Below are 21,942 nucleotides of genomic sequence, written 5' to 3'. Positions count from 1 at the left end.
TTGCTGCCCGTCTCATTAAATCAACATAAAGAGCTCACTGAGGCACAAAGCCCAGGCTTCTCCTGGCCACAACTCTAGGATCTGGAGAGCTAGCAGCCCCCAGGGTGAAATGAGAAAGGAGACAGACTAGAACCACCACCAACCATAGCCTTTGGGTACATTTTATAGGAAATAAACTAGCCAGAGACCGTACTTCCGAGTTTAATTAATGCAGATATCAATTTAACAATAGAACCGGAGCTCTAACATAAGGTCCTTGTCATATAGGAGGCGGATAGGAAAAAGCAGTGACTACCGGCCCTCACACTCGGGCAGATACATCTACTGAGTGACTCAGAACTAGCTCAGCAGAGCTGTTTGTATCACTGATTCTCAAACCCAGCTGGACATCAAGATTATCTAAAAAGCATTTAAAAATACAGGTGTCCAGGCCCAGCCCTGAAAAGAATACAATAGATTGTAGGTATAACTGGGAATTCTATGCTAAGTGTCATTTATTATTTTTGGAGAGTGTTTTAAAGCTTATACTTAGGAGTTTAACTCTGAAGCCAGTTGTGCCTTCACAGATCTAGAAATAACAATGATTAGTTCTTTATCGGGCTTCTTCATTTTAATACTTACTTGTTTGGTTACAGAGTAACTATGGTTACTTAATATTTGGTGCAAGATTATGAGACACTGTTAATTGTATATGGTGGGTCCCATGTGTGGAGAAGAAAGTAAGCTAAGAAAAAAAAAAGCAAAAGTAAATCATGGTTGTATTTAAATTGGGGGCCGTAAAGCAGGAATTTCTGAAAGGTACCATTTTCCTCTGTGATAATTGTAAGTGGACATCTATTAAAAATTTCTAATGTTCTCCATGCTGCATTTCAGGGACTGCTTAGGCAGTATATATAACCGTAGGGCAAATACAGACTGACTTATGTCATCTTTATATATATCTCACACCAGTGAAAAATTATTTACGGGATAGAGTTAATAACAGTCTGACCTTCACATGACTCAAAAAAAAAAAAAAAAAAAAAAATCAAGTACAGAATAGAGAAAGGCAGCGAAATGTAGACAAAATACCAGACCACAGTCAAGTTGCCCTGTTTTGGTCTTTACTCCATCACTAACCCTGTAAATAGGAAGAGGACTTTCTTTGGGAGAGGGGTGTGCTTCAGTTTTCATCTGGAAGTAAGGTACATGTGATTTAAAACTACAGTTCTCTTTCTAGTGTGATGGTGCTCCATATCGTTTCTAAATATTAAAGTAGCCAAGCCCTACACTAAGAAATGTGCCATCTTGCACAAGACACTTCATCTTCTGACCTCAGTTTACTTCTCCATACACTCAGACAAGTTAGATTATTTAAAGAAAGGGGACATGCTTTAAACAGCCCAGTCAAATATGGGTGGAAGGGTCCACACTGTTGCTATTGTGTAGCTTTCAAGTGTTTTTAATAAGTACCTTACTTATTGGTCCTTGTTTCTAATCTCAGACTAGAATTGCACAGAGGTTAACAGATGGTGTTGCTTGGCCAGAAATAAGCCCAGCTAAGGAACAAAGGCCTAAAGAGAATGAGTACCCCACCTAAAACCACAAAAATGTGCCTCCATTTTTGGTTTACAAGATTCTTCTTTTGAGCACATGCACTCCCCCAGAAATTCTTATACGCCTTAAAACCCAAGTATCCATGCTCTAAAATTAAATACAAAGTCCTTAGCACAGGAGGCAAAAATTCATGATTTGATGTTCATCACCTCCAGCCACTCACCTTCTACCCTACCCTGTCCGAGCTCTGCCTCGCCTGGTACCTTTTCACAGACCCTGCTCACTGCCTCCAGTGCACGCCCCCTCCTTTTCCTGTGCCCATCCCTGATCTTTGCCTCAAGGTTCAGCTCAAGTATCACCTCTTCTGGTGATTTCCCACTTCTTTTCCTGGCCTCTCCTCCCATCTGGGTTAGGCTATAGCCTATGCCTTGCGTTGACCTCCTAGGTAGACACGTTATTTGTAATACCTAGATATGATCATCAGAAGCCCATTGTTCTGAGCCTCTCATTAGACTGTGAGCTCCCTGGTGGCAGAGAAGGTTTTGTAAACTCGAGCCCAGCTCAGGCATAGCTCCAGTGGACACTCATTAAATCTCAACAAGGAACCAGCGGTCAGCATCTGTAAAGATCTCCACTCAGCCTTTGGAGTGAATTCTCCCCCCCGCCCCCTCCTGCCATGATCTGTCCACCTTTCGCAGTGGCCATCAGAGGCCGGCTACTATGTCGTCATGCCCAGCTCCCAGAGACCCCCACTGTGAGGAACTCCCGAGACTGTGCTGTTCAGTACAGTAATTACAAACCCCATGTGGATATTTAAAGTTAATGAAAATGAAAAACTCACTTCCTTCCTCGGTCTAGCCACATTGCAAATGCTTAATAGCCACTGTGGCCAACGGCTGCCATATTGAGCAGCACAGATAGAGACCATTTCCTACATCACAGAAAGTTCAGCACTGACCTAAGAGCCCCCAAGAAACACCCCTCTCATTAAAATAACCGGAGCAAATGACCTTGGAATCAAATCATTTCGTCCTGAGAAAAGATACTACTAACAACTGGTTAACAGTACGGGTATGTGACAGGTAAAAGCTGGACAGCTGTGTCTTAGTAAGACATGGTTTTTAATTCCTGTTATTCTGCACCTAGACAAGGGCCAGTAAGATAACCTCTGGGGCTGCTTTTACTTGCTGATAATTGAAATGTAAGTTTTATTGTATTTGTAAGCCTACTTGCCTGACTCTCACAATCTATTTTAGAATCTGGGAAGATTACAGGACATAATTAAAGGATCTCAGTTTTCTTATTTATTGTACCTCTGCAAGGGAATTCTACGTCAGTTAATGGTGATTTTAAGAAATGGATTTAGGGAGTTCTCTTATCTCCAGTAACACGAACACCCTCACCCCAACGGCAGGTTAACCTTTTGCAGAATTCATGTCGGTTATTTTACTTGGCTTATCATCTCTCCAATAGGATTCTAGACACCACAAATTTGGAACCAGTTAAAATGGCTTGCTCCATAGAATGTAGGTGAATTGTGTTTGTATTAAATATAAAGATTTCTCCACAAAGGATACAGGAGTATTTACCTTCAGGAATCTGATTTATTTTTTCTGAGCTAAAACTAACTTGATAAACAACCTTCTTCTTCCCCTTTTGGCATAACTTTAATGAATGTTACTACAAATAAATAGGATACATTCCCTCTATAATATTTACTTTGAACCAAAGAATAAGTATTATATAATGTTCATATTCATGGTGAACATGTGAAGGGGTAGAGGGGTAAAAGGGTGAAATTGTTGTTCAACTTTCAGTGTAAAAATTGAATACATCCCAGTGCTCCTGGGTAACTCAGTTGGTTAAGCGTCTGCCTTCCGCTCATGTCATAATCCCAGGGTCCTGGGATCCAGCTCTGCATCGGGCTCCCACTCCGTGAGGAGCCCGCTTCTGCCTCTCCCTCTGCCTGCTCCTTCCCTACTTGAGCTCTCTCTGCCAAATAAATAAATAAAATCTCTAAAAAGTTCTGTATACATTCCGTGGTTATGGTTATAGCAGATGAAATTCACACACTTGTGGAAACTCAACAGTGTAACATTTCGCTTGGGGCCGGGGAGGTCTTTTAGTTTTAAAGAAGGGCCTGGTGTGTTCAGCAAATAATGAAGAACAATTGTTTCTTTCTGCCCAGTTTATTAGCCAGCAGCTTTGAGTCCCCAGTCCTGACCTTGCAAGGATATGGGGGTAGCAAAGAAGCTAGGGTCTGTTCTGCTGTTTGTCTGTTTCTGGGGGAGTGTGGATAGGAGAGAAATGTGGCAGACATCGGCTACTTCATTGTTGTGCCTCTTTTCTCTTTCCTGCCCCGTAGGAAGTGGTTTCAGATGAAAGACACCAAGGTGGACAGCTACTGGAAGAGCCAAAGTTGCTGCATTTCAAGGGGAACACCTTCAGTCTTCAGATCTCGGTCCTTGATATTCCCCCATTCCTCTGGAGAATTAAACCATTCACCGCATGCCAGGTATTGGCCAAACGGGCTGCTACCAGAAATAGCTTTGCTTTAACCAGGAAGTGTGTCACTAAACCCTGGTGAGGGTGCTTTTGACTTACATTCTCCTTGAGAAGTATGGATTTAGTCTCCAAGTGTCACAGAAATGTAGCAGTTTGGATGGTACACAGGAAATGAGTCATGTTGTCATCAACTCACAGGTTTTGAGCAGGTGCTTGAGGTCCGGTAATGTGAAGTTTCTCCTCTCTCCCACTTAAACTCTTGCTCAGTGTAGGTGGAAGATAGTCCTTTAGCAACTTAGAACGAAGTTGGTTTGTCGTTTGTTTTTATTAAAACCAGTTCGTTACAAGACATGGTGTTAATCATTGTCAGCTGTGAATGATCTGGCTGTCAGTCCTTCCGGGGGTGGCGATTTTGAGTTCCAGGGAGCTCTGGCTGGTGGGGTGAACGCAAGAAGTTTCATCCTGAATATATGAAGTATTGGCCACCAAATGAGTTGGGTGCGATGGGAAGAGGAAATTATAAGCGGAGAGCCAAAGAAAGGATCATGCCTCTTAGAATCCTTTTACAAGCCTATAAAGATATTTCTGTATTCACCTATCTCTGTATCAGAGAATTTTTAAAACATTGCAAAATGACTTCGAGTCTCCCCAGATGCCTTTTAGGGGATTTGAGTAGTTGCTTAGCATAGAAAGTTCTCTTATCGATGTGTGACCCTGCCACCAAATGCTACGGAAATTCGCCGTGATGAGTGCCATCATTGTAAGCAGCTAACTGGTCTACAGTTGTTTCCTAAACCAAAGTCACTGTGCTCCAAGTGACAGGATAGGTCCTTAACTTTGGAAAAGCTTCTGGTGGGCTCAGATTGATCCAGAATCACGGGAGGCTTTCAGATGCCTTTGTGTCTGTCATAAACTGCAGAGCCCTATGGGATTTTAACCCTTCCATCCTTGTGGCATTTATTAAAAACAAAAACCAAAAACTTGCACAAGGTAAACCAGCTTGTCCGAATGGGAACGAGGCACATCACAGAGAGAAAAACCTTGCCTGCGCCATGAGAGTTAGAAAAAAGAAAAAAGAAAAAAGTTGAACCACCAGCCCTTTTACCTTCGAAAATTCATGATTTTCAGATTGGACAAGGTTATAGTTTCCTGTTTACTTTTCAGACTTCTCGTTACCTTGGGAACTGCCCCTCTGTGTACACTTTGAGGGCATTCAGAGCAACAAAAGCATCTCTCATGGCTCTAAACCATTTTTTTTTTTTGACACATTCAGCGTATTTCCGTATGGTGAGAAGTTTTCTATGAATAAATGGATTGTTTATGACGTTCTAAGACCTAGATGTCTCTGTGTCCAGGAAAGCAGGATTCAGAGTTTCCAGTCCAAATTGAACTTCAGGGCATTGTTAAAACAGGTCCTGATAGTCATGTAAATTCCTGTGTATTAATCTTTATAGGCTTAAAGGCATTGTTCCACTGGATCTAATGCAAGTGCCTCCATCCAAAGTATCTATTAAGTTTAATGTTTAGAGATAAAAAAAAAAAAAAAATCAGATGAAAGGACCATAACCTTGCACTGGCTTTTAAATAATAATTTCAGCACCAGGAATTCCAAGGAGAGTCCCAGGCAGGAAAGGCGTCAGGGGCTAATAATGTGTGGACCTCAGAGCAGGCAACACGGCCAGCCAAAGCCAAAGGGCATTGGCTTACATGGAAATCCAACAAGCTTTACTCCCGGGATGGGTTGGATTGCATGGACGTTGTGAACGTGGATAAATATTTGCCTTCTGTAATTGAGCATAATTTGAAAGAGTCTTGGAAGGCTGAGAAATAATTTAATTTTCTCTGCACCAGGAGGTTTGCCACTGAGTTGCGTTTCCACTTCATTTTTCTCACCCATAAGTGGCTTTCTGCTCTGTTCCTCCTCCCCGCCGCCACCACCCTCCTTGCCACCAATTGTCTCGCCCTTGTCATCCCTGAAATCCCCTCCTTTGTATGAATGCATATTGTGCTGCTCTTAATGGCCCTGCTGTGTTTGTTCCAGGCATCGGATGGAAGCGGTTTGGGGAGGGTTTGTGTTCATCCTGCTTGAACCTCATGTCGAGCATGATGTGCACTGATCAACTCGGCGTGGATAACAGAGAATGGCTTTTCATTAGGGCTTAGTGGATGGGAACTAACCGAGAGCTACTGCAGAGACAGAAAGTCTCAGTCTTCCTGACATCATGTCTAGGGCTCTCCTTCAGCTGGTAAATCTCGCTGTCGTCTTCCGTCATCTCCCAGCTCGGCACTTGGAAGACCACTGGCCTTCCTCTCTCCTCCTCTCTCTAGCTTCACATCAGGAATCTGAGAAGCAACATATTCCTGTTGGAATTCAAAGCCTATTCTCCTCAGAACCCTGCCTTTCTTCTGTAGAATTCACTAAGAACTTTCAGGCGTAGGAGAGACCCACTGCACAGAATATTTGCCCTAGCAGACACCAACCAAACTGCATGAGGAATGTTTTTAGAATCGTATGAATTCAAGGTTGGATCCAGAGCTACGTGTGGAAACTCTGTGTATAGGCACACCAGCTGGCTTTGAAATCTTGTTGGGTTAGGTTCAGGAGGATTACAGCTGACGAAATGCCACACTACAAACCACACTACTAGTCCCCACCCCAACCCCAGGGCCAAAAAATACCCAAGTATTCCTTCTCTTATTCTCAGGCTTTTTCAGACTTGGGCCAGTTAGAGATGCTCTCCACAGACTTAGCAGACCTCGTCTAGGAGGTAACTAATTCTGCTTTCCATCAGTTCCTGGGACCTGGGTGCTCCTGAATCGTATGTTCTGCTATTTCTTGCTGACTGTGGGGTGGAGAAGCTGGAAGAGACAGTACACAGTACAATATTATTCTTTAAATCCTACAAAACAGAAAGTCAGGCTGTCCTCTCCCGAAGATAAAAGCAGCTGTCTTTTCAGCATACTTTGTGTCTTGGGGAACCCAGTGTCTGTCTCCTGCTAGGATGTGATTTACATTCTCTCCATCTGCCAGGAACCTAATTATAATGGGATTCAAAATGAAAACATTTCCTGAATGCTTTAAACACCAGTAACTTTGCTACACTTTATCCTCCCGTATAACTTGCTGCAACATTTCTCTCACTCGGTGAGAATCTTGATAGTTTTTGGTTTGGTTTTGTTTTAAGATTTATTATTTACTTATTTTATTTGAGAGAGAGAGTGAGCTTGAAGGGTAGAGGTCAGAGGGAGAAGCAGACCCCCCACCGAGCTGGGAGCCTGATATGGGACTCGATCCTGGGACTCCAGGATCATGACCTAAGCCAAAGACAGTTGCCTAACCCGCTGAGCCACCCAGGTGCCTGTGATTGTTTTGGTTGTTTGTTTTAATAAATGAAAGCAAAAATGATGCCCTGACAACACAGTAATCACGATGCTTCTAATTCCGTTACTTTTAAATGTTTTGTGGAGCTCTATTGGCAGCTGCTACTCAAGCCAACAATAAAAAGAAATATTCTTTCGAGACAGTCTTAAAATCAGATTTTTAAAATGTTTTGATTGTGTGCAGTGGGATGTAAAGAGGAAAGAGAGGAGTGTGTGCTGATTCTCTTGGCTTCCCACAAGGGAAGACAGTCTGCAGTGGGCATTACTCTCTTACCTTTCTGCCATCATTCTCTGGAGAAATGTAGCAAATTATACCAGAGAAGATACTTTTCAATGAATGGCCAGTACCATTGTTTTATTTCGTTTTGTTTTAGGTTAGGAAACATTATCAAGAATTCAGATCTACCACACAACAAGGAGGTCAGTTTAAGAGCAGGATCTTGAATTCAGCTCTGCCTGGCCCTGACATCCAAGAACTTACGTTACACTGTAAAGACTCAAATTTCCATTTAAAAACACAAAAACCTTAATTTTCTTTCTTTCTTTTCTTTCTCTCTCTTTTTTTTTTTTAAGAGGTGGGGGAGGAAGGGGGAGGGGAGAGAATCTTAAGCAGGCTTCACAGCCAGCATGGAGCTTAACAGAGGGCTTGATCTCACAACCCTGAGCCCAGAACCTGAACCAAAATCGAGAGTCGGACACGTAACCAACTGAGCCACCCAGGCACTAGTTTAGTTTTCTTAGTTAACTACTGAGCCCTATGTTACAGTTTCTTTCATGGAAGGGGGTGGTGCAAAGGAAGTATAAAAAAAAATGTACTAGTTGAAGGAGAGTTCATTTGAGGGCTATTAAAATAAAGATGGGGGGGGCACCTGGGTGGCTCAGAGGGTTAAGCCTCTGCCTTTGCCTCAGGTCATGGTGCCAGGGTCCTGGGATTGAGCCCCACATCGGGCTTCCTGCTCAGGGGAGAGCCTGCTTCCCCCGCCTCCGCCTGCCTCTCTGCCTACTTGAGATCTCTCTTTCTGTCAAATAAATAAATTAATTAAATCTTTTTTTTTAAAGTAAAATGAAGAGGGGACAACAAATGATGGAGCCACAAGGCAGGAGACTCAAGGGGCCATACTGGGCCCCCATCTCAAAGGATTCTGGGAATGAGAGCACAATGCCCAGCAATCTGGTCACATCAGTGTCCCCCCACTCATGATTAGAGGTAAAAGACACATCACGATGCTATTTCCTGATGAACACCAATCAACTGCGTCCTGTTTCTCTCTCCGGTCAAGCTCTAACCCCCTCATTAGCTCAGTATTGTAGAAACTGCAGGCAGGAGCCTGGGGAGTAGGTCACTACAGTTAGCTCTAATGAGGAGAGAGGAGGATCATTAATGGCGATGGGAAAATTAGAGAAGGACAAGATAGTGAGTGGTGATAATCAGTTTTGAAAAGGTAGAGTTCTCCGAGAAAGTAAAGGCCAAATAAAATGATTTGTAGTGATTAGGGGTATAATGTCAGTGATTGATAATAATGAGATAAACTCCAGCGATGTAGCCACTGGGAGTTCTCCACAGAGAGGTGGCAGTTGGGCATCTGTGAGCAGATGGGATGAGTTCAGCAAGCAAAGAGAGAAGTGTTGGAGCCTGAGATCATGAAGTAAGGGTTACCCACGGCTTGTAAAATGGAAGAGCCTTAGGGGGAGGAAGACAATAAGAGTCAGGTTGAAGAAGAAGAAGAGATGTCAGAACTTGTAAATATATATTATTATTTATCTGGTGTAGAATTTGGTGCAGGTGAAAAGTCATTTTTGATGTGACCGGGAAAGTGACCTCCTCCAGAGATTGCCGGGGGACCTCACCAATCCACCTCACTTCTCTCTGCTTCTTGAAATGAAAATTCCACTGTCTTTCCCTCGGTTTAGGATTAGGAACGAATGAAACAAGACCACAATGCCTATACTCCTTACTGAGATGTGAGGTAGGAGTTAGGGCGAGAGTTTCTTCTCTCAGACTCCCTCAGCTAGCCCGCCTCTCTTCAAGTGGACAACAGTCAGAGTCCATCCCTCCTTGCTGGTCACCCTCCCCACCCCTCGCCCTCAGGAGCATCCAAAATCCACAGAGAAAACTAAACTAAGAAAAAACGATGTGCCCATTAGAGCTCAGGAAGAACTAGATTACCCCTAGTTCCTCCAAGTGAGGAGACTGAATTTTAATCATGGCCGCCAGTCTCATAACACATGATGGCTTTATCACCAGTCACACTTCAGAGTATCAAACCTCCAAACCTGATGCATCTTCTGCCACCTGCCAGTGTGAATATTGGAGAAAATGGTATTTATAGTTACAGGTAAAAAAAGAGCACATTAATGAGATGAGAAAAAGGTGAGGATGAACCTTACGAGAGGCTGGTCATACATGGTCATTGCCAAGAATCTCAGCTTCATTCGAGTAGGAAGGAGAGACTTTTTAGTAGATGAAAGAGTATCAGTGAGTGACCTCTAGTTCGCATTATTGTAAAGCCACATGCCTGAGCACGGTCTGCTCAGTGGCAGGCACTGACTAGTAATGGCGAAAAAGGCTGATGTATATAGAGTTTATTATTTCCCCCCTCGTTTAGTAAAAATTGGTTTTGCCACTCACCTGTCTGTAAGTCCTGTAACGGTAGAGACGGAACCTAGTTTCCTGTTCCTTATTGTTCATCTTGTACGGCGTCTGGTCATTAGCAGGCACCGTGCACATAATTGCTGAACAGATGAACTGAGTGAATGAGGAGCTGGCAAACAGGACTGTTCTGGGGAGCCTAGTTTGTTTGTGTCTCTTTCTGGAGAGTGTGTGCATGCCTGTGTGTATGTGTGAGAGAGAGAGAGAGATCGGCAGTAAGTATAATTTTTATGTTGGATACATTAGCAATATCGTGTTCTGTTTATACAATTCTGTATGAGTTTGTGTGGTGTTGGGATATGTTCTGGTCAGTTCTTTAGCATAATTTTCACTTAAGGGAAAAGATATCATCCTATCCCAGGCTTAAGAAGAAGGATAGACTGGAGGAGTCTTCTAAAAAACATTTTTTTTCCATGGGAAAACATGAGGATGAATTTTTGATAGTATGCTAATTGTGTGTGTCACCAAGTGAAATCTGAGTTCTGGCACTGTGGTTTTGGAATTCAAATGTTATCAATTGGAATTGACATTAATTACTTTCTGTGCTGCTTGGCATATGCTGGAACATTATTTCTACAATAATTCCACCAAAGTCGCTTGGGCAATTTTCTCTGCTGCAGTCGTTGTCATCATCATCATAATTATTGCCATTAAGTCTCTCCTAGTGGCCACTCTTCTCAGCCGGGCTCTGCACACCACAGCCCCCTTCTGTCCCCCGTTTCCCTGCAGGAAGTCCCATTCTCCCGCGTGTGGTGCAGTAACAGGCAGCCCCTGCACTGTGCCTTCTCCCTGGAGCGCTACACGCCCACCACCACCCAGCTGTCCTGCAAAATCTGCATCCGGCAGCTCAAAGGCCATGAACAGATCCTCCAAGTGCAGACGTCCATCCTGGAGGTGAGTCCTTGGTTGGCAGGACCATTTGACGCCATTTTGACAGGACACTAATGTCAATGTACCTATTTCAGTCGTGCTACACAGGGTCCAAAAGAGCTTCGGAATGCACCCAGTCTTAATCCTCGCTACCCATAAGGGCAAATAAACACTTCCCGGGCTGACAGTTGAACTGAGCTTCCTGTTGGACAGAGAAACTCGAACCCATCAGAGCTTAGGCTCTGTGGAGAGCTCTTAGGGGAAAGAAGTAGTAGAAGGCTTTTTATATACAAAACTGCAAGCAATCTAACAGTCGGTAGTAGGTTTGGAATATCTTCTGAGATTCTTTGGTGGCTGATGGTACATCTGAGACATGTACCATGAAGAGGCAGGCGCAAGGTCACCATGGCTCTAATCAGTTCTCCGCAACTCGTCTTCAGGACCCGGGTTCCCTATGGTCTTACAAGGTCTCCTAGCCTCCAGATTCAGGGTTCTGCATAGCCCCATCTCCCCCTGAATCTAGATTCATCGATGCACTCATGTACGACAGAGTAGATGTAAGTCTCATACTACAAAGTAAGGAAATACAAGTGCAGAGAGGGAGAGGACACTGTCCAAGGTCATATCACTACTGAAGAGCAGAGTTAGAATGGGAATAAGAGAATTCACTTTTGCAAAAAGACACCTGATTTCCGCCACGGCTCTGATTTGCCCTTAACCACTGAATGGCTTCATGGCTGTGAACTTGGCTTAGAGAGGAGATGATAGCAGTCCCTCCTGAATAGTTATTTGAGAGTAGAGGGCTGGAGTAGCTGAGGGGAAGCATGTGATGCTTTTGTTGAGGAATTCCAAGGTAATCCCTGGGCAGTGTAGAAAAATGCATCTTATTGCTCATCAGTAGAATATATATATATATATATATATATATATATATGCATGTGTGTGTACAGGCACACATACATATTTATGTACAAATATATAAATAATATGTATTTATTCATTCAGGTTTGGCAGAAGGCTTAACAAATGGTATATGCATACCACTCAATTTATTTTTTTTTTAAACCTTTAGCTTCATAGCATTATCACTTCAATTCATTCTCATTTCCATTCATTGTTTATGCAAAGTGAGCATTGCTAATTCTCCCGAATAGTTTTTCTGAAATGCGGATGGCTTTCCAAAGGATTGTGCCTCAAAACTGATAGCTGTCTTAACTGACATGTTTGCGCAGCATTTGCATTCATTATCGCCAATTAACATTGTGTGGTAAAGTAGTTTTGATGGGAAAGGTAGATCCAGAAACGTAGGATATTTTGAGAGTCTCTTTCTTGAACAGTCGTGGCATATTTAACACAGTACATTTCAAAGTAAAATAAAAAAATTGCAGGAAAGTTTTCAAATAAACACAAAGGGAAAATCCAAGCCGATTTTCCTTCTGGTGTCCAGAAAAGCATGAAAGGGCAGGACGGAAAGATAACCTCTGATGCAAACTGCCCTAAATGTCTGATCACAGCTCAACGCAACAATTCGAGGCTTAAAGGGTTTTTATTTTTTAAGGCACTCCAATAGTGAGGACCAACTTCTGCTATTACAGGAAATCCATGTTAAAGGACTGTGAGAGAGCTGATACGCTTGGTACCTGTGCTCCTTGCTTCAACACATTTTGGAAGTGCAGGGGAGGAAAAGGAGCTAATAAACAGCGTCTTACCCTTTACTCTCCATTTCCTTGTCTAATGCTTTGCAAGCTTACAATCATTTTGAAATGCCCTGAAAAAGACGACACCGTGGTATCTCTTGATAGTAAGAGGCCAGCATCTGGATAATATTTATTCATTGTCGGGTTACCACCATCCAGTATGAGACTACTCCCATTTTAGAAGCTCTAGTAACCCTTTCAATCCTGGAAGGATTTTTTTTTTTTTTTATAAACATATAATGTATTTTTAGCCCCAGGGGTACAGGTCTGTGAATCGCCAGGTTTACACACTTCACAGCACTCCCCATAGCCCATACCCTCCCCAATGCCCATAACCCCACCACCCTCTCCCTAACCTCCTCCCTGGAAAGATCATTTTATTAATGGCTTCAAGGCTTACTGCTGGCATTTGGCCCAGTGCATCTCTATCTCTGTGTAATAAACTGTATTTCTTAAGCAAATCTGTTATTTTGTCAGCAGAAAATTAAGAACTTTTGAAAGCCACTGTGGTTCGGTACCATTTCATGCTGCTTTAACATGTAACCATCCAGCTCTGTGGATTAAATACTATACTGTCACAATTTGACATGATGTAACATTTTCTCAAAGAGGTCAACCCTCTTGCTCAAGATGATAAAACCAATAGTGGGGAGTCAGAGTTCCCAACTGAGGTACCTGGCATCAAGGTCAAAGTCTGGATTTCCATTCTAGACAACTTTCGGAGGGAAGTCTAATTTAGCAATACTGACTTGTGCATAATGTTAGCCTTCTTTCTGGGGGGCTTAGGCACTAAGACAAATCGAAAATCTGTCTTCGAGTATGAAAGTAGGTGAAAATTGGGAAGTTCTTTTCTCAAGACTGCAGAAGGATGGGACAGGCTGGCATAAGTATTCATTCTATAGGTCTTCAAGAATAGAATAGATTTCCCACATGTCCGTCTGCCTGGAAAGGGAGGTCTTCGGTGAATTTTTTTTGATCTCTCATGTTCTTTCCAACTCCGGGACTGTCTCATTCCTGGGAGAAACATACATCTGCTGGTAGGACTCGTGAATACAAAGCATCTTCCTTACCCTAAAAATGACTTGGGTTTTTGTAGTAGACAGTTTCAGAAAAAGTAAAGATCCGTAAAGCGCTGAGAAATTGGGATTACCTGAGGAGGAGACAAGATACATTCTAGACATGAACTTGTATCAGTCAGTGAGTTGGGCATAATAGATCCGTAAGGGCATGATTCCTTATGGCCTTTAGGCTGGAAGATCCTGCATTAGATGGTTTTCATGAGTTAGTAATAGCATTTCATTGATTAAAGATAATAATAAAAATAATAAGGAAATAAATCTTTTGAAGCTTTCCAAAGACATCTGAATTTTTTAAGTATCTGTTCCTCTTCCCACTCCAAAAAAAAAAAAAAAAAATTTCTCTGTATTGTTAAGTTCAGAGCTCCAACTTCCTACCTTACTTTCATAGATCTCTTAGTGTGTGTTTCATGAATTTAACAATGGAACCATGAGAGGTAAAAGAGATATGTATGTATGTGGTTGTATTTATAAGATAATATTTATTTTAATATTTTTTAAATAGCTGAATCAGTGCAGTGATTATCCTCATTGGAGGCCTTTGGTTCTTCATGTTGAGCCTCCCATGCCTCTCATTCCTTCATGCCTCTCGTCTAAATGGCTTTCCAAATAAATACAATCATCCATGTCATTCTCACACTTAAAAGTTATTTCAGTGATCAAGATAACGTACTTTTTTAATATTTTTTTTTAGAGTGGCCACTACTGGGTCTATCTGTAAAAGCAGGTGATTCTCTTTAAATGTAACCTCACTGAATTACCTAACGATTATCACCAACTGATAATTCTGTAAAAGCAACGGTATCAACAATCTAAAAATTGTGGAGTGAATCAAAAATAATTTTACTAATATTGAAGAGATGAGAAGAATCCCTAAGTAATTTATTGCATCATCCCTTGTTAATGTAATATTACTGGAAAATCCTTTTTTTTTTTTTTTTTTTGATAGAAAGAATTTAAATGGGAAACTTGCATGTTACAATTTTTCCTTCAAGCAGTTCTCTTATCTTTCTTCCAAAAGTGGTGGAAGGTTGGGGGATGATTTGTCTGTTGCAAAATAGACAGAATACTTGGAATTTCTCCTTGATTTACAACTCCCCAGCTAGCCAAGTAGCAGCTTCTTATCTCATGTGCAGAGCATGAAAATCTGCTGTTCCTCTGCATATTTAATTTAAACAATCAGAAAATGTGATGTATCTACAGGATTCTTATTACTTGGCCCAGCTGTCTTTTAGAACGCACCATAAATGTTACATAAACTGTCATCCTTACGCATGGCAAATATTTGAATTGGGAAACTTTATGAGGGAAATGGGGGCCCACTTATTAGTGTCAAAAATAGAAAAAATACTTAAGAGTCAGTCTCCTACAATACTTTATTCACTTTGGAATCCTACCACTTCTGTCCTGAACACTGTGGATCTGGGGTGGTCTCTCTCCTGCCAACAGTAAAGGCAGAGCCTGGTGAGCTTGGTCCACTCAAAGATGCTGTAAGAGATTGCACAAGCCAGCCCTGTCTATGCAGTCACCCATCAGGGATACTTTCAGTGTTCTAAGTTTCACTTGCAAGCCACCTTTTCACATGTGAACCCCCTTTGGATGCCAATTTGTGATGACAACTCCCATGTTATCTTGCACAGAATTCCTTATTTTCCTCTCTTCGGTTTCTACCTTCTTTTAAAGTCCAACCTCCTGCCTTAAGTCAGGAAATTGAAGGAAACTGTTTTCGATTTACATTGTTTAAAGGCTAGGAGAAATTTCATGAGCCATGATTAAAAATGTTTCTTGTAACCTGTTTCATACATCAAGAAGCCTGAGTTGGTTCATTTTATAACCATCTAACATATCAGAATAAGAATTGTTCATTTTGCAAAGAATCACTAGTGACCCACTCAGTTTCTATTCAGTTAATAGCTTATGGACCACCATCCTTCGAAGCCCACCAAAATGCCTCCTCCAGGAAGCCCTTCCTGCTTTTAATTCCTGAAGCATAAATCTAATAATGCTCAGCATTTTTCTTAATCACCTGCCTATCTGGCAGTAGGGTGGCATAGAGAAATGAATCTTGGTACAGGTGTTAGGAAGTCAGACTTCTGGTTTCAGCCATGTTACAAACTACCTGGATAATTCTCACCACATTTCATAACCTTTATGGTGTCTATAAAAAAAAAATGCCAAAAGACTGATTAGGAAATTGGACAGATGTCATGGAACCTCCAAGGTCGCTGAGCTAAAAAGTATAAAATTATACCCCAAAGCAAGGTTCCCTCTGCCTCTGAAAACCATGATTTTTTTTCTATTACCCCATGCTAACATGAAATACTGGAAGAATTTTGATGAGTGTTGTTCTATAATATTCCAGGGACTAGAACTAAAACCAGTAAGTAGAATCTATTTAATATGATAATATGTACTTTGAATTTCCAAGCAGAGGATATAATATGCAGCATTTCTCAAATGTATTTGACCAGAGATCGGCTCTTTCTTGGAACATCTTCTGAGATACCCTTTTGGAAATAATGAATTAAGGCACCATGTATCTAAGACACAGCCCTCAAAATGTAACTGTGTCAAATGGTTATGGAACAACAAAACATATTATCATTAATAAGATCTCTGCATGAGCCAGCTTCCTCAATTAACAGATTCTTGAAGGCATAACACTCACTGAGGTTTACAGCTATGTGAGCCTGGCCACTTGCCAAGAAGGTCTCTCATGGCTGTGGTGCCTGCCATAGGAAGGGGTGTTAATGTTGGAAAAAGCTTCAGGGCAGGCTCCCAGAAAAGTTCATAAACAGCACATGTTGGCTTAAAGGAAAACACAAGAGGACACATTCCTAACATGAAGGATAGGTTCTTAGGATTTAAATAGTCCTAACTATTCCCTTAACCCGCGTCAGATTTGACGTTTTAAGTCCTCTTTATATTATTACTATTCTATTTTCTTTTTTGCTCTATAACAAATTATTGTAAACTTAACAGGATAAAACAATACCTATTTACTGTCTCATATTTTTTTGTAGGCTGAAAGTCCTGACATGTCATCATTGGGTTTTCTGATCAGGATCTCACAAGGTTGAGATCAAGGTGGTGACTGAAAACAACATTCTCACCTAGAGCTCAGGGTCCTTTTCCAAGCTTATTTAGATTGTTGATCAAATCTAATTCTTTGCAAGTCCCCATTTTCTTGCTGGCTCTTGGACCAGGGTCATGCTCAATTCCTAGAGGATGCCCTCGGGTTCTAGCTCCCTGCCCCTCTCCATAGTCTGTTCACAGCCTTCCTGTTTACTTTCTACTAGGCCAGCAGGAGAGATGCCTTTTCTCTCGTCTAAAGGTAATCTGATTAGGTCAGGCCCACCCTGGAAAATCTCAATTTATAGTCATCCGATTAGAGGCCTTAATGAAGAATCCCTTGTGTCCGGTAACCTATCATAGTCACAGGAGACTGATTCAATCAGATACTTTTTAGGCTTTGAAATTCTGTTGGTTCACATATGCTTGTCAGCAGCCCCTTTAATCTCACAGATATCTGTATGGCCTCACATTGGGGATGATGATCTGATTGCTAGGAGGCACTGAAATCACCAATCCTCGTTGGACAGCTCTAAATCAGAAGCAGGATGGGCAGGCAGCAGGCAGAAACCTTCCAGCACCCCACAGGCTCTAGACCACCTCACTGACTCATGGCAGGCTCATATATGCCCAAAGCAATGTCATTCTGAAACAAGACCAAGATATTTACTATGGAATCACACACTTCACAACCAGGGCTGGCCAACACAAACTTAAAGATGATCAATATTCAGTCAGTTCCCCTTTGGGGCTTTCCTGATGGGTACCTGCCCGGCCAGCAACATGGCTTAGCCCATTTGTCTTTGGTCAGCTCTATCACAGGGTCATTCCTTACACTGAACTGGAATTTGTCATTTGGGGGTTTCTTCCTACTGATTCTAGATCTATCCCTGAGATCAAAAAAAAAAAAAAAAAAAAGAAGAAGAAGAAAGAAAGAAAAGAAAAAAGAAAGGTTTAATTCTATGGTCACCTGACATTTCCCTGGGTATAGGAACCAGACCTCCCCCTCCAAACCCTGAGTGGAATACACTGTTGTAAATCTCCAGCACGTGATTCACGAGGCTGGTGGAGAAGTTATTTATTATGTTAGAAGAAAGGGGAATGTGTCAATGTATTTTACAGAGTCCCTCACAACAGGCAGGCCTGTTGTGCGTGTGTGTTAATGGATTTTCTTAAATAAATAGAAGTGTTGATTGGTAATGCTTCCGTTTAGATCTGACCATGCTTTCTTTCTTTGTAGAGTGAAAGAGAAACCATCACTTTCTTTGCACAAGAGGACAGCACTTTCCCTGCACAGACCGGCCCCAAAGCCTTCAAAATCCCATACTCCATCAGACAGCGGATTTGTGCCACTTTCGATACCCCCAATGCCAAAGGCAAGGACTGGCAGATGTTAGCACAGAAAAACAGCATCAACAGGTAATTGGGGATAACCAGAAAGAAGACATTCCTGAGGGTTTTAAAAAACTAAGGGGTTGGGTGTATCCATGTGGTTTCTAGGTCCTGATATCTTTATCAATCCTTCTGGCCATATTTCTTGTGAGGCCTGACTATGTATGTGGGCAAGGGTTAAGAACAGGATGCTGTGGCATTTTCTTCCACCCATTGTCCTTTGGGGACATTATAGAAAAGTCTTACTTTGGTCCTGGTCGCATCTTTAGGTTGGCTAACCTGGGCCACCCAAATGGGGGTAGAGACTAGGTCATCTTGGTACTTGGGGGAGAACCCAGCACAGTCATGAGCCAGTGATGATAGAAACAAAGAAGTGAGCAGCTCAAGCCTCCTCCCTGCCATCAGGCCACCTTGGGCATCATGTAACCCTTTCTGGGGACACGCTCAGTCTGCAAAAGTGGGCACATCGGTATTAGACGTTTGAGGATGAGAATTCCCAGCTCTGAAGGCAGGGGACGTGAAATAAGCAGGTGACCCAGGCATGTGAATGAGTCTGCTGCTTCACCAGACTACCATTACCAATGCTAGCACTGTAGTGGAGTTGAGGGTAGAATAGAGAGATTCGTGATGGACTTGATTACTTTTGATGAGAAGCAAGACTGATGGCACCCAGGGCAGCACTGATGGGCAGACAGCTTTGGCTGGGCTGGAAGGATAACCAGCAGGGAGAGGGCAGTGGCAAGCAATGCCTCCTTCCCCCACCCCCACCTCCCCTCAGGTCCCAGAATGAATGGAAAGGAGAGCAACTTTTGCCAGAATGTTTTTACTTCCCTTTTCCTCTGGTTCTCTTTTTTACTTTTTTTTTTTTTTCTTTCGGGGCAAAGCCTTATTTTCTCACTGTTTGGCTCACTCTGTCATTTCCATTTTGTGTCCTTGATTTCCACAGACATCTACCTGACTCTTTCTTCTCTGAAAGGGAGGTGGGTGTCTGCCAGGAAAGGATAGAGTGCCACTCCCGGTTTCGAAAGGGATCTGGAATCCAAGAAGGAAGGACCCAACTAGAAAGCAGTCAGGCTCCGAGAGGCAAATCAAGGAAGGAGGCATGGCTGCCAAAGGAAAGGGAATTTGCAGAGACAGGCAAACCCGGAAAGAATAGATACATTCTTGAGAGGCAGTATATTGAAAGTGAAAGAATACAAAAGTCTATGTGTACAGGGAAAAACAAACAAACAAACAAACTTGGGTTGAATATTTCCCAGCAAGTCGGACAAAGGGAGGAGATGCCTCATTTATAATCCATGAGCACCATGACAATATCAAGCTCACTTTCTGATCAACACGGGGACAAGAATGAGAAACCAACCCTGACAACAGAATTTGGTTGACAAAGAAAAAAAGGGGGTGAGCAGATTGGGCCCTATAAGAACCTTGCTTCTACAACCCATACCAGTCTGCCTGAACACATCACTCACATGCTGTTTCTTTTTCTACAATTACAATTCATAAAATTCGAACTGCATTAATACCGAATCCATTCCCACCTTAAGAGTTGATGATTTTTAATTCACCGTTTGCATGAAAATTATTGCATCAGAATATCTGTGGGTCCACAGAAGCTATCATTCATTTGCTGAATGAGTCTGCACATGTTCCTCCTGCCTCATTCCATTTCATTCTCTGCTTACGGTCTACCTACAAAAAGAAGTGTCCCCAAAGGCAGAAGTTGGGGCCCTTGCACAGTAGGGAAAATGCATTTCAGACTGGGAGACTTGAGTCAACAACCTTTTGTGTCACGTGCTCTCTCATGAGCAGGAAATGGTTGTGCAGGAGCAGACCGCCCCTCTAGTGTTCAGGGTCCTCTGACATGAACACTTGGTGTGCCTGTTTGCTTCCTTCAGGCTTTCGATAAGACCCCTTCTCCAGGAAGGCCTAAATTTCCTTGACATAAGAAACACAAATGACCTACTATATGCAAAGTTTCTAACACAGTACCCAGAGAATGTTAATTTTCTTTTCTTTTTAAGATTTTCCTTATTTACTTGAGAGAGAGAGCATGAGAGGGGAGAGGTCAGAGGGAGAAGCAGACGCCCTGCTGAGTAGGGAGCCCCATATGGGACTCGATCCCAGGACTCCAGGATCATGACCTGAGCCGAAGGCAGTCGCTTAACCAACTGAGCCACCCAGGCACCCCCAATTTTCATTTTTTAAAAAGATATTATTTATTTACTTGACAAAGAGAGAGCACAAGCAGGGGGAACAGTAGGCAGAGGGAGAAGCAAGATCCCTGATGATCAGGGAGCCCAACTCATGGGGCTTGATTCCAGGACCCTGGGATCATGACTTGAGCCAAAGGCAGGCGCTTAACCAACTGAGCCACCTGGGTGCCCCCTGAAAATGTTGATTTTCCATCAGTGCCGCTCTTTGCAATTTTCACTAATAGCAAAGTAGGATGGCATGAATACATGTAATCTACTAACTTTACATGTTCCTTGGTGGACATGTTCAACTTCAGTGAATGGCATTGTCCTGCCTCCCTCTTCATTCTCTAGCTTAACCCTCCAAAAGTCGTCTACCAAGCAAGAATGGTTTATATTGAGAATCAGCTAACTTCTTTCTGTTCAAGAACCAGATGGCAATAGTTTAGGCCATATAGGATCCATGGTAATTGCTGGGCACCTTCAGCCCTGTTTCTTTAATGGAAACCATCCAGAGAAGATGCATGGAACACAGCTACGCCTGTTTGTCTAACAAACTTCGTAAGAACAAGCAACAACCAGCATTTGCCCAATAGACTGTAGTTTGCTGACCCCTCCTTTAGTAAGATTTCTATAGGATCTTGTTGCTTCAGTCAGAGGAACACTGGGAGATGAGGCTTCCCAGTCAGCTCAGCATCCAAGCTTGGGGTGTGAAGAAGGGGAGGAGACCCTTTTCTGCAGACTGGCTGGTTCCAACAGAAGAGCCACCAGCATATTCACAGAAGCAGAGTAAAGACTGCTGAAAACCACCTTGCACCACGGTAACTCATTCTCCTTTTGCAGAAATGGCCAAGCTCCTTTTATGTTTTCTTTTTCCTTTTTTTTAAAAATTATTATTATTTTTTTAATTTTTTTTAAAGATTTTGTTTATTTATTTGACAGAGAGAGATCACAGTAGACAGAGAGGCAGGAAGAGAGAGGGAGAGAGGGAAGCAGGCTCCCTGCTGAGCAGAGAGCCCGATGCCGGGCTGGATCCCAGGACCCTGAGATCATGACCTGAGCCGAAGGCAGTGGCTTAACCCACTGAGCCACCCAGGTGCCCCTCCTTTTATGTTTTCATTACTGTACCAAAAATCTGTCTTCTCCTACATGGGAAGATATTCTACATAATAGAGAGGAATGGGGTTTTCGGATGTAATTTGTCACAACTTCCTATTGCATAATCCTAAATCACTGGCTGGGCTCTCTTAGGGTTACAAATAATAGAGCATGGAACTCATCATTCATGTGTGTTAAGATACCAAAGTTTGACATTGTCAATTGCTTGAGAGCCCATCCACCCTGGGATCACAAGACAAAGATGATGACCAAGCACACGGGCCTCCTGTTAGAGAATTCACTTTCTGTAATCTCATGACAGCAACTTTTCACCTGCCTCTCCCCCTCCTTTCAATTTCCAGACGTATCCAAAAGCTGGCAAAGCCACAGCCCTCAAATCATGAAGGAAGAGTTTTCAAAGGGAGTGGAGGGAAACGTTTGCTTTTATTTTATTGCCAGTGCAAATGCTC

At 42.5% G+C, this 21,942-nt stretch overlaps 1 protein-coding gene across 7 annotated transcripts in view; it reads left to right on the top strand.

The window, feature by feature from the left end:
* The window catches only part of UNC5D (unc-5 netrin receptor D), a 538,042-nt gene that overhangs the window by 500,771 nt on the left and 15,329 nt on the right, over window positions 1-21,942 (top strand). For all 7 annotated transcript variants that reach the window (XM_004758268.3, XM_004758266.3, XM_013059292.2 and 4 more), the window contains 3 exons: window positions 3,902-4,051; window positions 10,802-10,966; window positions 18,028-18,206. In XM_004758268.3, coding sequence (XP_004758325.1) covers window positions 3,902-4,051; window positions 10,802-10,966; window positions 18,028-18,206 — 494 coding nt within the window. The remainder of the gene's footprint in view (window positions 1-3,901; window positions 4,052-10,801; window positions 10,967-18,027; window positions 18,207-21,942) is intronic.

This window comes from Mustela putorius, unplaced genomic scaffold (assembly GCF_011764305.1).
Source record: "Mustela putorius furo isolate JIRA1106 unplaced genomic scaffold, ASM1176430v1.1 tig00003976_pilon_pilon_pilon, whole genome shotgun sequence".
Classification (NCBI taxonomy): domain Eukaryota; kingdom Metazoa; phylum Chordata; class Mammalia; order Carnivora; family Mustelidae; genus Mustela; species Mustela putorius.
The sequence above is the reverse complement of the archived record's forward strand: the minus strand, read 5'-3'. Positions and strand labels throughout refer to the sequence as shown.